Genomic DNA, 18,275 nt, shown 5'->3' with positions numbered 1-18,275 from the left:
GCTACATAAGTATGAAGACAGCCTGGGCTATATGAGACCCCATTTGAGAAAAAGTGGTGTGTATATGTGTGTGTGTGTGGTTGGGTGTGTGTTTAGTTTTTGGGAAATCATTCATCAGGAGAAATTAAAGCACTATTTTATCTTTAAGCTTAGATGAAATAGAGATAAGAATCAGTACCCTCCTGTTGTGTCTGTGCTGTCTGCTGAAAAGACATGTGTTTTGGAAAATAGGTATTTGTACTACGTTTTGATAAACTGCCAATCCATTGTTTTCTACATTAACTACAAAGGTAAGTTAAAAAAAAGGCAAACCTATATGTAACTAAGTTACTAAAAAAATAGGACCCCACATGTTTTACATTGCACTTGAAATAGTAAAATCCCTTTTTCCTAAGAGTCTTAAAAGTTTTAAATTGTATGTGCATATGTCTGTAATCTTTTGCGTATGGGCATGTGAGTGCAGATGTTCATGGAGTCCAGAAGAGGGCGCCAGTTCTCCTGGAGCTGGCATGACAGGCAATTCTAAACTGCCCTACATGGCTGCTGGGAACCAAACTTGGTTACTCTGGAAGAGCAGAATGTGATCCTAACTACTGAGCCATCTCATCAGCCTTTAAAATCGTGATTCTAAGGAACTTTGGTTCCTAAGCAATGAATCTGACTATTCCAGTTTTGAAACATCAAAGGTGTAAGCTTTGACTTGTGATTTAGAACACCACGGAAGGCTGCCCCTGTATATTATTCTATTCCATTCTGGGTGCTTACGTTCTGTGGGTCAGTTGAAACTCCAGCACTGTGTATAGTCAAAGCAGAATCTCTAGCCATCCCGCTCCTTGATGAAATCCGCAGGTCTCATTTTGTATCCTTGGCCTGGAACTCACTTTGTAGATCAGGATGGCCCCTGAATCACAGGCTCACCTGCCTGTGCCTCCCAAATCCTGGGGTTGAAGGCATCTGACACCGTGCCAAACAAGTGTTGCCATCTTCTGTGTTTCTTTCCAAAGAGCTGCACAAGGAGAGCGAAGGCTCCTAGCTGTGGGTGTTCCCTTTAGCACCCCAGCTCTAGCACAGCTCCCTTTGCTGACTGTCAGTGGAGGCTGGGACACCAAGGTTGTACCCAGTACTGATCCTAATGAGAGAAGGGTGCTCCTGTGAGGACTACTCTTCATATAACTGTATGCTGTGGCTCTTTTCTCTCCCGTGCTCTGAGTCTCATGGGGGCTTGCCATGGGCTCCCCGTTGGCATCATTGAGGCTCCATTTGCTCTGTCCTTCTCTGGCTCCCACCAGAGGTTTTGATCTCTGGGCAGGTAGGAAATGACCTTGCAGGTTTATTTTCTGGGCTTGGGCTATTCTCTTTATGAATCATTAGCATTATCATTTTATTCCTCTCTTTGATTAGTGCGCTGGAACGATTCCCATGGCCAAAGTGTGTGCTGTGGACTTTGTTGCTATTGCCGAGTGGGGATGGGAATAGAGGTGAAAAGGAAGGGTGTTGTGGATCTTGGGACAATAATAGGAGCCGAGTAAGACAGACTTAGCCAGGTTTCGGCCGTGTCCTGGATATTAAAGGCTAACCTGAGTTGCTTTTGCGTTGGGTACGTTCCAAAGAGTGACTCCCAATGCCAGGTCCCATGGCAGATGGATCCTGCAGGTCAGCCTTCAGAACACACTCAGTTCACACCATCAGGCTGGCTCCCCTGAGTGGCTCAGGCTTCCTTTTTGGGGTACTGTAACCCGATGAGTATCAGAAATGACTTCTTACGCATTTGGTCACTCACAAACCTGCTCACTTATTCTTGATTTAACTAACATTTCACATAGGGGGCTGGAGGACTGCTCTTACAGAGGATCCGATTTTGATTTGTAGCATGCTATCTCTTGACAGTCTGTAACTCTAGTTCCAAGGAATCTGATGCCTGCTTCTGGACTCTGAAGGTGCCAGACCACATTATATGCAAGCAAAGCACAATACATATCAACTAAATTTTTTTCAAAAATTTCAAATTATCTAGAAATATTGCATGTGTGTGTATGTGTGTGTGTTGTTTTTCTACATATGTCTGTGTAGGTATATGTACATGCATAGGACAGATGTTAATATCTGGGGTTCTCCTTCACTCCCCGTCTTATTTTTCGAGGCAGGCCTTCTTGGTGAACCTGGAGCTCACTGATTTGGTTAGACTCACTGACCTGTAGATCCCACAAACCCTTGTGTCTCTGCCTCACCAGTGCTGGTGTTGCAAGCACGTGCTACTACAATGCCTGACTTTTTAAGATGGGTGCTGGAGATGGAACTGAGGTCCTCCTGCGTGTGTGCCGAGCCCTTGATGTACTTATCCATCACCACAGACCATACGCTGTGCTATTTTTGCCTGTTTAAAATTCCGAAGTTGACCTGGAGAAATAGCTCCATGATGACACATACTTTGTGCTCCTGAAGGACCTGAATTTCATTCCTAGCATCACATAGTGACTCACAACTGCCTGTAATTCCACTTCCCTATAATCTGATGCCTCCATGTGCATCTGCACACAGATGGTATATATATAAACTGGTGCCCCCTCCACATACACACATAAATAAATCTTTAAAGATAATGAAATTTAAAAACTTTTTCTTTGCTTCAATAATGTACATTATATAGAAAGTGTCATTTTATGAGTTCAGGCGTTTTTTTTTTTTTTTTTTTTGTTTTTCCTTGTAGCCACTATTGGGGACAAGATATCTGTGATGTATTGCTATCCCACAGGCCCCTCTTGCTCTCCAAGAAGTAGCTACGTTCTCATTTCTGTGTCACAGCTCTGTTTTGTCTTCTCTTGTACATCATCTCCTCTTATGCATCTGGCCTTTCTCCTTCAACATAATGCTTTTGAGATTTGTCCATATTGCTGTATTTGTCATTGTTTGAATTGGGTCCTTTTGTATTTCTTAGTTGTAATGGATCCTCCCTTGATTTGTTCAGTCATTATTGGTTAATGGGCCGGGGGCTGCTAGTTTCCTGGTATTCTGCATAAAGCTAAGAAATCTTCTTGCATTTTATAGACACAGTATACATTTTTCTTTGGTGAACACTTGGAACCAAATTTGCTGGACTAGAGAGACACATATACAGCTCATGAAATTATTGTCCCATTTTGCACTTCCTTTAGCAACTTAGAAATATCACTTTGCATTGATTGGCAGGGTGTGGCTGTGGTTGCAACTCAGTCAGTAGACTGCACAGAAGTTGGGGCTTGAGCCTCAGCACATTATAAACAAGGTCTGATAGCACACACCTGTAATCCCAACACCCTGGAGGTGGGGACCATGGAGCAGAGGTCTAAGGTTGTTCTCAGCTGCATAACAGCAAGTGCCCAGGCTATAAGAGACCTTGTCTTATAACCCAAACAAACAAGGCAACTCCACCAGTCCACGTTAGTGGTGACAGATCCCCCTGTCGGGCCTCTCCCTTTTTGTACATAACAGCTGATCAGTGTTCTGTTCTCTTTCATAATTAAATTATTTATACGGCTCAGGTGATTGCATTGCTCATATGTTTTACTACTTCAGACAAAGCTGAGGCAAATGTTACTGAATACATCTGTAATTGCTGCTATACAACATTTCCTCAAAGGGAAGTTGCTGATGTCAAAGGATTTGAATATTTTTGCCTGTATCTGGCATCAGTGATAAAATACCCTGATATATGTTTGTTGGTTTCCCTCCAAAGAGTATTGCTCTGATTTATCCCCTCATATTGTCTTCACTTGGCAAATATTTTAGTTGTTATTTGTTTACATATTGTATTATTTACTTTTTCCCCCATGGGCTGGGGGTTGGATGCTGGGCCTGGCACCTGCTGAGGGCATCCTCCAACTTAGATGCTTTCTCATCCCTGTCTAATTTTAATTTACATGTATTTGTTTATTAATGAAGTTGATTATATTTCAAGTTATATTTCTCAAATTTTGTTTGTTTTAAATTGAACTTTTCATATACCCTGAAGTTCTGAATCAATCTGTTACCATTTGGACTCTCTGGTTATATGCAAAAAAGGAAATTTTAAAGCTTTTTCCTATGCTAACAATTTTGTAAAACGATATCTCTGGCTAGGTGTGGTGGCACATGCCTTTTATGCTGGCACCCTTGAGGCCAGCCTGGTCTATCAGTGTCTCAACCTTCTAATGCTTCCACCCTTTAATACAGTTCCTCATGCTGTGGTGACCCCAACCAGAAAATTATTTCATTGCTACTTTGTAACTGTAATTTTGATATTGTTATGATTTGTAATATAAGATATCTGATCTGCAACCTCCAAAGGAGTTGAGAAAGGGTCCAAACCCACAGGTTGAAATTTGCTGAATAGTCCCAGGGCAGCCAAGACTACATAGAGAGACTCTCTCAAAAAGCAAAAATAAGCAAACAACTTCATCCCACCCCAATAAAAGCTACCAAAACCTTAAATTGTTATGAATTATAGTCTCCAAGTGTACAATTCATTTGTATTTATTTCCCATTTATTTATCTCTGTCATGGGATGAACAATTGGAAAAATAATTCTGATGAATTTGTATGTGCTGTGATTTGTGTAAACTTTTTCATGTTATTGAGTTGTTTCACACTCCCAGTTTATAAATATGACCATGAGAAGAACAGTTATTATTTATGTTTTTTTTAAAATTAAGTGTTTTGGGGGAATTCACTTATTAAGAAATATACCATCTACCTTAGAAATCTTATTTTCATCCTCCTAATAGGGATCCTCAGGAAATGCCTTTAAAATTTTGTGCTGTTTATTTGGAAATTACCACCCAACAATTTCCTATTTCCTTCAGTATAAGGCCTTTAGTTGACACAACATCATCTAGGCTGCAGAGAGGTGGTGCCAAGTGGGGAACCCTTTCGTACCACCCCTTTAATATTCTTACACGACCGGGAAGACATTTTATCAGGTGCCTTGTCTGATTAGAAAGCTTTACGAATATGCATATATTCATAAGTGGAAACCTGAGTAAAAATGTCGAGTTGGGATTTCTGAACTCTTGATTGACATATGTTTCCCTTGGCACTAGGAAGCTGACCAAGGTGCTACGGACCTACGTGGCCAGTGCTGAAAAGCCAGGAATCAATGAGCAGCTGTACAAAGCCATAAAAGCCTTGGAGTATATCTTCAAATTCATCGTGCGCTCACGGGTACTCTTCAACCAGTAAGTGTTCAGCCACGGCCTGGGCAGATCCTTACTTCTCTCTTGGTTTTCCTTCCCTCTTTCTCTCCTCTTTGTCCTCCTCTGTGGCTTGGCTTCTCTTTCTCCTCCTTCCCGCTTCTTGCCTTCTGTTTAGGTCCAAGCTTTCACAGATGGAGGGCAGAGGGGCATTTGCCCACGCTGACCCTGACTGCTTCCATAGCCGTCCCTGCAGATTGTGCACTGTTCAGAGGCTCAGGAGTGTGCCTGTGAGCCAAACATTGTCTGCTGAAAGCCTTTGGAATGCTTCTCACGCAGCGCTGGGCATCCACCAAGGGCTTGGCAGTACTTTTCAGTATATCTTCATTGAGCAAAAAGCCCCACAAGAGCAAACAAAAATGAAACAAGCAATGAGAAGAAAAAGCCAGAATCAAGTTGTACAGCCTCATACGAGAGCACTGTGGGATCCCGACCCCTTTTCTCCTTCCCATAGAATGCTGTGTTTCTATAGATACTGGCGCACCCTCGGGCACTCTGCCTAATGGCAGCTGACCACCTTTAGAGTTAATTTTGAACTTGAAAGCAAGTTGGGATATTTATGATTTGATTGTCTTAGAGAATGCTGGTTGCTTATAAATTGATATTTCTAACCTCCACCATTGTGCTGTTAAAATGAAATTACTTTATGGTCTCCCCCAGTATCTCACACTGGTAAAAGAGATGTGGAGGTGGATAGTTTGGGTGTAGGGTGTGGATGTGGACTCTGTTTATTTTTGGAGAGTGCAATTTTGTGGGTGACTTGTAGGGAGTGTTGTGAGCACATGGCGGCTGTTGGAGATTAATTGATCTTCTTGTGGTAGGTTTCTACCCAGAGAGCAGAGATGGGCTTTGTGAACCCATCAATCAGAGACCACAATGGGGCACACCACAAGTGATTAGTGAGAAACGGGGCATAAAGTTCACTGGACCCCTGCTAACATCCTCTTTCTTCCACTTCACTTGCTTGTAGCAGATGTATTCATAAGCACCAAGAAGAGAGGGAAAGAAAACATAAGGAACTCCACAGCAGCATGCCACTGAGCCTGTCGGACAGTGGTGGTCAGAAATGGTGACTGGGCAGCCATCCCTCCCTGTGCTCTTGGGCACAGAACTGAGTGTGCTCCATTCACTCTGGGCATTCCATGGTTAAGCCAGTAGCCATATGAAGACCCCGGTTGGAGGCCCACATCGTGTCCTTGATCAATATCTCAAAGGCATGCTCTTTCTTTTCGCTTGCTGGAGATTGGCAAGGCACTTCATGTGGACAGATTGTCTGTTTTGGGCTGTTTAAGCTGATAATGGTTTTCTTGCTAGTTGGTGAGAATGGGAACGAGGTAGATCTGCCTGTGCTTTCCTCTTTGTTATCTGGTTTTTATTTCCGTCATGCCGATTATGTGACAGTGAACACTGTGGCCCCTGGAATCTTCATTTTTAATTATTTTTCCCAGTATGCCCCTCCCGTCTCTGCACATATCATGACTGCACATACATACATGCATAGATATGCCCCTCCCCCTCTGCACACGACTGCACATGCATACATGATATGTGGTTAGTGAACACCTTGCTGGAATTGGTTCTCTCCTTCCACCATGTGGTTTCTGGAACTCTTACCAGGTGATCCCTCTTGCCAGCCCCCACCTTTCCTATTTCTTTAAATTCTCCCATTACAGTATGGGTGGAAAAAAAGAAGACCCATGATAGGTGATGTGGCTTTTATCATGGTTGGCCTGGAAAATTTTAATCTTGTCCAGTGTCTGATCCATGTGTTGCCAAGTCAGGGATTCGGTGATGTGTGTCTTCCCTGCAGCCGCAGTGAGAATGTCCTCATTCCTCAGAGATTCAGAACAACAGCCTATGTATTTGGTTTGTCATAGCACACGACTCTTTTACACAACAGGGCTGCATTAGAAATGACCATGGCTACTCAGTCCACCGAGGTCAGCTGGGGGCACCAGGAGCAAATGCTCTGCCTTACTTTGGTCCTTTTGAAGCACAGAATAGGAACACAGAGTTGTGGCATAAGCTCTTGGAACTATGGTTGTCACTCAGATTTCTTTACTTTGATTCACCTTGTGGTGGTCAGCAATACGATTGGCTGCTTCTCAACCTTCAAAATCAACTTTAATGGCTTCACTGGGTGAGGCTTCTGTCACCCACACAGCCTGCAGTCTGGAACAGACCGGCTTACATTTGCTTTTCCCTGGTGTCCTCATGTTCTCAGTATCCAGTATCTTTCTCTCCTATTATCTTTAGAGATTGTCTCTTTTTCTCATGATCTCAAGGTTCCTCTGCTTTTCCTGGCATGATACCTACAGTTGAGTAAGTTTGGGCTGTGGGGTGTGCAGCTATGCCAGGCTCTCTTAGGAATGCTGTGTGTTATTCTCATCTCGTTGACGAATGTTGTTACATGACAGCCCTATCTTTAAGCTCCAGTTTGTATATATTGGGCAGATAGTCTCCACTCTGTTTCTCATACCTTCACCCCAGAGTATCTGTTGCTTTGAATGCTTCGTACTTCCCTACCTCATCTCAGGTTCTGCATTATCTTCGTGAAAGCTCTGGGGAACTTTTCTTTCTCATTCCAGACTCTCACCTCCAGCATCTCTGTGATTTTAAGTCATTGGAATACTAGATGCCCAACAGAAGGATGGATTACTAAAAAACACACAGCTGCCTGTAGGAACGTGATGTTAGAATACCACTTCTACTCTCCCTCTTCTCACAGATCCTGACACATATGCTATTGGGTCACTGTCGTGAGCCACATGGGACATCTCACATGGGAAGCAAGTCTACACTGAAGGGTGCTACCACATCCTCTTCTCCACTCCTTCCCCCTTCTCTTCCTTCTGCCTGGCAGTCACAGAGCCTGGCTTCAGGCTCTTGCTGTGAACCTCTTCCATCCTCAAAAGGTACAAGAAGAGATTGTCTTCAGCTCCATGGGCTCTGATTCTACCAAGACTTCCCATGTTGTCTCTCTCTGGTACTGGACCCTGAACTCTCCTTGGAACTCCTCCCATCCCTTGCTGTTGCCTCTCTGTCTGCCCATGATATTATAACTTAGTATCTGATAGTCTATCTCAGTGTCCTTTTGAACTGCATGCCCCAACTAAAACCTGACACCGAACCTTGAGTATGTAGCAGGAAGTACCCCATTTAGGAGCTCAGGAATTCCCTCTTTCCTGGGCTGGGCCCTCAGGCTGCCTCTCTCCCATCTAAGTCACAGCAGGAGCTAGCCTCATCACTGTAGTTTTTAACCAAGTCTCTTTCATTCTGTTTTACCAATAAAGATGCTGGAGTGAAAACCTGCTAGTTCAGAGACTAGAGACAGCGCCCAGCTGCTTCTTCCTCTGCTGTCATCCCAGATGAGAGCTTTCTCTTATGCCATCTTAAACAAAAACTCCTCTGACCCATCTCCCTTCTACTCCCCCCCTCTCTCTCTCCTCCCCCCTTCCCTTCCTCTCTCCCTCCCTCTCTCTCCTCCTGACTTCCTCTGTTGCTCTCTGTTTTTTTTTTTTTTTCTGTTGACTGGTTGCTTGCTCTGCCTCTTGAACTATGGTTGACTTTATTTAATTCTGTGTACAATATTCAAGTAGAAAGCTTTTAAAGGTATACATTAGGGCTGAGCCACACCACAGCCAGAAGCATATTTTTCCAGTAAATAACTCAAGATTGTCCAGGGCACAAGTTGAATGTCAGCTCTCTCTAAGAGACAGTGAAGTCTTTCATGGCTTTCTTTACTGACTCATGGGGGTCACAGTGATGTCCTGATCACCCTTGTCTTTCTCCTTTCCTTTTTGCTTCTCTCCTTTGTTCCTTTCTTTTTCCATATATATGTAACGAACTTGAGTCCTGTCTGTATCACCATTTTCACAGCCTTTCCAATTCCTTCTTCATGTTCCTGAGTGTGGCTTTTAACTACCCACCAGAATTTTGGAGAGATGAAAGAACACATGTCCCTTTTAGAGTACGAAGTGCACTTGTGGTCATATTGAGTAGACACAAGACATACCTCTTTTGCATATCTAGTGGCTGAAGACTGTGAGATGCTTTGGTATCTCATGATTCCACAAGCTGGAAAAGGGAAAAGCTCGTGCCCTTCCTTTCAGAGCTGCTTCTGCCAGAGGCTTCCTTACCAGCCCATGGCAGCATAGTGTCTTGTCCTTCCACAACATTTGCCTTTGACTTCAAGGGCCTGATTGAGTCTTGCCCCGTTCCTGTTTTGAATGGGTTACTTGAAGAGGAAAGAGCCTGGTACCCCAGGCAGGTGTCTGGAGTGCCTTGCTCATCAGCAGTTCTAAGCAGGTCTCATGTGGGATATTTTCAGTGGGGAGAAAAAGAAACCCGCGTTCTCATTTTCTTACCTGCAGTACACTCATTACCTTGGGAGAAAAAGCAGCTGTGCTCACAACTGTGCTTGATAAGTGGGGTTTTTTGTTGTTGTTGCCTTTTGTTTTTGTTTTTTCAGTTGGAATAAACTTTTGGGGTCTATTCTTTTGCTTCTTTCAAAATGGTCTGCTGTGTTTTCAAGTATAATAGAGTTGCTGGTATAATTGTGATTAATTGTTCTTCCCGAAGAACAAAGAGATGAAATTCTGGAGATAGTGATGCTTACTGTGCTGTCTCACTGCCTTTCTGTGATGCAGGCCCATCTCATACTCTTTGTTCTAGTTAGGGAGCTCTTTTTGTCTTTAAATGAGAACGGCAGTTCTGGCCCAAACAAATTTGGTTCATGGTGAACTCAGAGAAAGACTCCAGGCAGCCAGAGGCTCCTCTCGCTGTGTGTTTTTTCTGCCTTCTGTGTGGGTGGACCGTATTAACTAGAAAGCCCAAAGCAGACATCCTTCATCAGACCTGCTGAATGCTGGGCTGTGCCTGGCTATTGCTTGTCACCTCGACTGCCTTTTGTGTGCTGTAGTCTCTGCTTGTCATCTGGTGTTAAGCTTTGTGAATAATTAGTTATTGATCATGAATAAGTTATGCCGATTCGTCTTTGTGCTCTCATTCTTTGGGTCACAAAATAGAACGTAGTTCGTAGACAAAGAGCCTGTCGTTGTTCATTGTTAATGAATTCTTATTGAAAACAGCAAGGAATGAGGAGGTCTTACTCATCAATTTATTTATTGATACGCTTCTGGATTTCTTCTTCCCATCCCTTCCTCCATTTCGAAGTAGGTCAAATGAGTAACTCTTCTTGGTATATTTGATAAAACCAGGATGGAAAGTTCTGGAGACTTCCTGCTGATGTCTCATTACAGAGAGACGAGTCAAAGGAGTCACTGCACACTGTAAGCATTCGTTAGGCTACGTATAGTTGCTAAGAGAGCAACTTATTATTAAAATGTCATCCATGAGAGGTTCTTTGTAAGGTGTCAAATATTTTAAAGGCTCGTTCACTATGCTTTATAGTTTTTGAAACAGTTATTGTTAGCCTACAGGTTTATAACTGTTGCCTGTTTTATGGATTTAGGTCTTCGCTGACATGAAGGTTCTCCCCTAGTGTTTTACTTAGTATGTACATTTCTTTCTTCATTCTTTTGTTTTCCAACTCTCGGTGTTTCATATTTCAGATATTATTTTCACCTTTCCTAGACTTGTCATTCATAATGTAGTTGGTCTTGAACTCATGCTGACCCTCTTGTCTCAACCTCTTCAGAGCTAGGATGACAGGCTTGAGCTTCCATGCCCCACTTAAGGTATGTCTTTTTATAAGTAGCATGTATGCATTTTTATTTACCAGTCTCACAATTCTTTAAATTTATCATCTTACTTGTTTACATATAAGGTTGTGAGGTTTTAGATTCTATTTCTCACCCTAAGTTAAAAACATTAAAAAGCAGATGTTTTCTAAAGTAAATGGTATTTCCTTGACCATAGCATTGGAATGAGGAGGGCAGAGGGTTGTAGTGAAAACGCGAGTCGTGTTAAACTGTAGACATCGTTAAAGAGGGCGAGGCGAGGGGATGTTTTGAAGCTACAGGTAACTAAGATTGCCTAGAGATTTTGGTATAACTCTCTTTGGCTACAGTAAATATACAGGCGTAACCTCAGTCCAGGTTACCGTCCCTCACACTTGATGTGTTAGTTTCTGTGGGATGTTCATGCTGAGGACATTCCCTGCATAGCCTCCAGCTTTAGGTACTTTGGGGAAATAGGGTCTACATAGAAACTACATTTTGATTTTGACAACTTTTACATTCTCATTTTAAATAAAGATTTTTCTCCTTAGTATCTGTTCATCAACAGCCCTGTAGTTAGGCTTTGATTGTAAATTGTTGCATGCACATTGGTCTCCTGGGTGCTAGTTTGGTCCTATGTCAGAGGCAGAAGTGATTGGTGCCTGGAAATCAGTGTCCTACCCTTTCTGCCACAGGGGAGTCACCTTTTCTGGAGAAGCTCCCCTGGAGTCTGTCGCTCAGTTCTGTTTGTTAAGAGAAATCCACATGCGTCGGTTTAAGGGGTATCAAGGATTTATCAAGATATAAAATGGGGGAAATGCACTCACAGATAGAGGATTATGGTAAATCCAGTTGCAGAGTCCTTGGAAAGCTGGGGACTTGTCACTCGCTGCTTCATGCTACCTGACTCAGTCTTCACCACCCAAGAGAGCAGGACCACCCTCTTTCCTTCCATATAAGAGGTCACCACCTCTATCTGGCCAGATAGCCCAAGATCATGAGCCAAATGATTATCCACTATATCTATTCCTCTGTTTTTTTTAGAAATGGTTATTTTTTTTAAGCAGTGGGCTTGCAACAAATAAACAAAACAGAAAGATTCAGTAAATATAATGGCATAGGAAGTTTGAAAATAAAAATGAAGAAGGAAATTCCATTTGCATATAGAATTTGGAAATGGCATGGATCATTAGACTTCTAAGAATTTTTGTAATCCTCAATACAGTCACATCAATAATCAAACATCATTATAAAAATAATCTTTATTCGTGTGGCTAGAGTCACAAATCAGATTTAATCACGTTAAGAGCAATACATAAAGGTCTTTAAAACCAAGAGACCGCAGGCTGTCGAGGCAGCTCAGAGGCTACCGCACTTGCTCGTCTTCTGAGGACCCAAGTTCAGTTCCCAGAAAGCACACAACAGTTTACAACCATCTTCAAGCGCAGTTCTGGGGCATCCAATGGTCTCTTCTGGCCTCTGCCGACAGCACACACACGGTTCTCATACATTTATGTAGGCAAAAGATAATCTTTTAAAAAAACGGAACAGATGTCACAGAGAAAACAGTCATTAAGATTTAGCTTTCTGTGAGTAAAAAACTAATGCAGATGGCAGAAAATTTATCTAGAAAATAAAAAGTCCTTGTACCCTAGGCCAGTTTTTGTAAATTTTGCCAGAAATAGATATACATTTAAAACTAATTTGTTTAAAAAAGAATTGTGTTCAGGCCTTACTGCAGTGTGAAGGTTCAGCTTTGGAAAATATTGTAAATGCTTTATGACCTCGACCACGCACAAATTTCCTTTTGTGAGCTCTGCCCTCCCCAGACCTCCAGCTTGCAGACTATGACATGCTCAAGTGTTCACTTTGCCCCTTCTTTCTCCTCACTTTAGAACAAGGCCCGTTCTACTTCTGAACCCGAGCTTCATGTTTGTAACACAGAATCCTCTTATCTGAACAGAATTCTCTCTGCTCATCCTCACTGAAAATGTCTCTTTGTCCTCACAGTCCCCTTGGTCTCTTCCTGTCCTGCTTCCTGGCTCCACTTTGGCTTTGCTTCCTTTGTTAAATTGATACTTTTTAGCAAACCTCTGAAAATCTCTACATTTAGACAATTACTGTTTTTCACAATGAAAGAATGAATTTTATGCCCTACAGGTTTTCCTCATCAAAACATGCTTTTCCCCCATGTTATTCTTCCCATATAGAATTACCCATCAGCTTGAATCTGAAACTCTTAGGTAATCATTTTTGTAATGAAGACCAGAGAAATCTACCTCGAATTTTTCCATACTCTGACAATGTATAAAATGTATATTTTAATAGATACAGTTATGTACTGTGTTGTAATGATTTAAAAAGTCAAGGAAACCTCAATTTATATTTAACTTATTTTTATTATTTTAGCTTACATTGGAATCATATAGTTTCCTTTGTATACTTGATGGCATTTGTAGACTTTAGCTTATGTGGCTAATTTATTTTTAAACTTACCATTTAACATTCAGCTAATTTATTCCTTGATTACATATGAAATTGGAGATGTTACTTATATAGTCTTTATTTTCAGCTCTTAAAGTTAAATAGCTGTGTTTAATGTGCAGGAGGCAATAGACATTACGTTATCTTTTTATTTGTGTATTTATTTTTAGGTTAAAGTTATGGTTTGATTTCAGTATGTAGCAGAGATAATTACAACTTGGCTAAGCCATTAAGTCCAGGCCAAGGTGTGTCCTAATCCTGACAGTCATCTTTATTTTTATTTTGTCAAAAAATTTATGAGAATAGGACAGTCAAGTAGTAATGTAAGTTTATTAGTTTGTAAGAAGATAGTTGAATGAAAATTATATTTATGATAGAATGGAACAAGTTAAGGTCACCCACTTACATAAGTAAACTTTTAGATTTTTATTTGTAGTTTTATGAAGCCTGAGACCAAATTGTTCAGCCTCAGCAGTTCTCATAGCTTACAGTTTTCAAATAAACCTTCTCTACTTTTATTGTTTTTTTCCCCTTTTATTTTTCGTTTATCTCAAATGAACTTAGGACGGAACACTTAGATGTTTTCATTTTGGCTAGAAGTGGGTGAAATAAATTTCCAAAATCTCTTGAATAACAAGATCATTTTAATGTGAGGGGGAAAGGTGGGTTGAAAATAGAGACAAAAAAGAAGAAATTAGAACAAAAAATTAACCTGATTATTATGTTTATTATATAGTTGCAGATTAAGAATAATCATAACAGTGTTGACATGAGAATTTTAATCAGGCATGCAATCAAAAGATGTTTTTAGACACACAGAGGCAAGAGAGATTTACCACCAACTTCATAGATGTAATCACAAATTCAGGTATTTTAAAAACAAGGGAGAAATCACCGCTGTAGTTGCTCTTGTTAACACCATTCCCCTGGATTGCAGGGTCAGCCAACCCTGACTAGGTTAGCTCTGCCCTGAGATGTTGCTGGGACTCAAGGAAAGAAAATTACCTTTATGCAATGTCATCCCCAAAAAAAATGGCAGCGCCTGGCTGAAGACCCTTCATAGAGTTCCACTTCAAAGACAATTCATGGCTTCATGGAGTACTGCCTTCCTTAGGGGAGGAATCCTTTCCGTGAGTAAAATCAGTGGGGTGGCTTAATCTCATGAGTCAGAAAAAGCCATGTTATAGAAATGGAGAATACTACAGGCTCCATATAGACTCTGCTGGAGTTGAATATTTGCTCCACAGGGATTATGTTGTTACCACGTGCAACAACTTAAAAGAAAAAAATACTTGACATCCACTCACTCTTCCATTTATGTATGTATGTATATATATGCATGTATGTATATATCTATCATCTACTGGCTAACATCTGTCTGTCGTATGTATCAGATCCTTCACCTATCATCTGTCCATCTCATCTACCTATTGTCTTTCTCTTACCTCCTAATCATCTCTCTACCTGTCTCCCTGTTTACCCACCCATCTCTTCATCCATCCTGATATCTCTCTACCTATCTCTCTGTTTATCCAGCCATCAATTCATCCATCCAGGTTAGTTTTTATTCTCAACCTGATACAACCTAGAGTTATCTGAGAAGGAACCTCAGTTGAAGAATTGTCTCTATTAGATTGTCCTGTGGCCATGTCTATGAATTACTCTCTTGTCAGTTGATCTAGGACAGTGGCTCGCAACCTGTGGGTTGTGACCCCTTGGGAGGTCAAATTGGAGGTCAAATGACCTGTTCACGTAATAGTCTAAAACCATCTGTATGTCAGATATTTACATTACGATTCATAACAGTAGCAAAATTACAGTTATGAAGACACAATGAAGATGTTGTATGGTTTGAGGTCACCACAGCATGAGGAATTGTATTATGGGATCTCTGCATTGAGAAGGTTGAGAACCACTGGCCTAAGTCCACCCCACTGTGGATGACACCATTCCCTGGCCAGGTGGTTCTGGGCTATCTCAGAAATGCAGCTGAGTGTAAGGCAGTGAGTGAGCCAGTAAACAGGGGTTATTTCTGCATGAGTTCCTGCCCAGCCTTCTCTCAGTTGAGCCAAATGGACCCCTTTCCCCTAAGTTGCTTTCGTCAGTGTTTTCTGACAGCAATGAAGAAGAAACTAGAATACTATTTATATGTTCTAGTTTGTCTATTTATCTTTTCTGTATGTCATAGTTATGAACATATTAGTCATAGTTCTCTATCATCTCTATGTATATATTTATCTGTTTTCATTTATCCCTCTGTTTATCATTTCTCTATATTTTATCTATTTCTCATCCATTGATCTTTCATCTGTCTCTTACATCCATCCATCCATCCATCCATCCATCCATCCATCCACATCATCTATCTGTATTAATTACTTTATTGTTGCTGTAATAAAACATCATTACCAAAGCAGCATGTAGCAGAAAGGGTTTATTTGGACTTATGGTTCCAGTGGGTCGGACAAACAGCAGGCATGATGGCAAGAAGAACTTTTCAGCTTAAGTCTTTAAATGCAAGCAGGAATCAGGGTGAGAGAACTGGGAGGGGCTTGTGCCTTTGAAACCTCAAAGCTTATGCCCAGTGACCCACTTCCTATACTAAGGTCACACCTCTTAAACCCATCAAAGCCTTTGAGGAACATTTTCATCCAAATCACTACATCATTGTGCTCCTTTCTCTCCCTCCCCTATATATCATTTCCCTATATCTGTCTGTCATCTCTCTAATCTACTTTGTTTTGTTTGACAGAGATGTGTAATGGTCTATATTTGGGGATAGCATTTCCATGGTATTACACATTCCTCAATAGCGTTACACATCCCGTTCTCTGTAATGGTCTTTATTTGGGAATAGCATTTCCATGGCATTACACACTCCTCAATAGCGTTACACATCCCGTTCTGTGTAATGGTCTTTATTTGGGAATAGCATTTCCATGGAAATAACTGAACACTGTAGTGGGAGCATGCTGCTGCAGTAGACTGTAGACATATTCGGAGGTGGAGGCAAGGGAGTGATTTTCAAGGTCAATGTCATGGCATGGCATCGGATACTTGAAATGGTAGTTTTTGGCTATGATGATTCATAGCAAGAGTGGCATCAATCTGAGATGAAGGAGGCAGGTGCTGGGCAGAGGCCCTGCATGATGGTGTTGTGGCTGCTGTGCAGGTGTTGGCTTTCTGGTGATAACACTAGGTAGATATGCATATGACCACCCCTCCCCCCTTTTAATAGCTTCCAGGCCTTATTTAAAAAAAAAAAAAAACTTTGAAAATCATGTGTATGCATGTGTATCTGTGTCGAAGTAAGTCCATGGGAGTTAGTGCTCAGGGATGGCTGACGAGGCTGCTGGAGTCTCTGGGTCTGGAATTCTAGACAATTGTGAGTTTCTTGATCAGGGTGCCAGGACCAGAATTCAGGTCCCCTGCAAGAGCTGTGTCCTCTTAACCACCGAACATCTCCCCTACCATCTTTCCTTGTTTTTAGTGGTTTAGCACAGTGACTCCACATTGATCATCACAACTTGGGCATTTTTCACACATTTGTTTCTGTTGCTTTTCTTTGCATTTTCTCTTCTTAAGTAAAGCCACATTCCCTGCTTCTTCCTTTCTCCCCTTGCTTTCTTCAACACCAGTTAATGTTTTCTATTTTCTATCTTCTTTTCTGTTCTCTCAACATGTTTAACATCCTTTAGTATTTTTTTCATAACTATCCCAGATGGAAACATGCTTGCTAAATTTAAAGAATAATTTAAATTGCCATTACCATTCTCTTGGAAGTGGCCAAATCCAGACTAGCAGAACACAGAGACTGCAGGCATTTTTTTTTTTGTCCTTGGCATTAATGTCACCGTGCACTTTCCTTCCACGTGTATTTTGAGCCTGGCCACACGTTGCTGTTTTGTATAGTCGGTGTTCATTGGTTGTGCTCTATGTATAGAATTGCTTTTCATCTCTCTTTTAACTTCACGTTTCCCTCAGGGGTCGTTTTCCTTCTGTCAGAAGAGTTCCCCTTAGAATTTCCTTTAGAAGAAATCAGCTACAGGCTTTGTGTATATGAAAATGATTTATTTCATGTCTGTGTTTGAAAAATACTTTCATTTGACACAGCCCTCCAGATTGGCACTTTTCTTCCTCCAGGTGTTACTCCATTTTCTTCTGGTTTCCATCATTTCTGGCGAGAAGTCTCTTTTTAGACTCACGGTTATTGTTACATCCTTAAAGATAGAGTAATATGTGTTCTCCCCTCTGGCTGCCCTCGAGGTTTGTCTCTGTGGTTATTTGCATAGGAAACAACCTATGTGGGCTGCATAGGAAAATGTTTCTTTGCATTTACTTTGCATTGAGTATTTGGGGATTGGGTTTGAAGTCTTTGATCACCATTTCAATGACTTCCCTCCCTCCTGATCCTCCCTTTGTGCTGAAGCATCAGTAACCTGTGCCCTAGATCTCTCTGCTGTGTTCCTTCTTCCACACTCCCCTCTGTGTTTTCCTCCTTTGTCTGTATTCTCAGTAACTTTTTTCTGGGTTGTCTACCATTTCACTATTTTTGTTTCTTGCTGTTCCTAGACTCTAGTTAGCTCATACAGTAAATTCCTCATGTTGTTATATTGTTTAATTAAGACTTTGCATTTTAAAGATCCATTTGGGCCCTGCCATGATCCGCCTTGACTTCTGTTTTTCCCCCACCTTTTATTTTTCTATTCCATCATTTTAATCTTTCTAATACGAAGATATTTTATTTTTACTTGTATGACTGCTTGCGTGTCTTGCTCTTTGTGTAAGCACATGTATGTGGCACCCACAGTGGCCAAAGAGGGTATTGAATTCCCTGGGGCCTGATGTGGGCTGCCATGTAGGTGCTGGGAACCACACTTAGGTCCTTTGCGGGAGTAGCTGCACT

General features: G+C 41.4%; 1 protein-coding gene across 2 annotated transcripts in view; it reads left to right on the top strand.

Annotated features, from left to right (window-relative positions):
• Nucleotides 1–18,275, top strand: part of Dock1 (dedicator of cytokinesis 1) — a 485,241-nt gene that overhangs the window by 110,205 nt on the left and 356,761 nt on the right. For both annotated transcript variants that reach the window (XM_041666110.1, XM_041666109.1), the window contains exon 22: nucleotides 5,055–5,189. In XM_041666110.1, coding sequence (XP_041522044.1) covers nucleotides 5,055–5,189 — 135 coding nt within the window. The remainder of the gene's footprint in view (nucleotides 1–5,054; nucleotides 5,190–18,275) is intronic.

This window comes from Microtus oregoni, unplaced genomic scaffold, assembly GCF_018167655.1.
Source record: "Microtus oregoni isolate MIOR12 unplaced genomic scaffold, Mior012 000016F_ref0000370, whole genome shotgun sequence".
NCBI lineage: Eukaryota > Metazoa > Chordata > Mammalia > Rodentia > Cricetidae > Microtus > Microtus oregoni.
The sequence above is the reverse complement of the archived record's forward strand: the minus strand, read 5'-3'. Positions and strand labels throughout refer to the sequence as shown.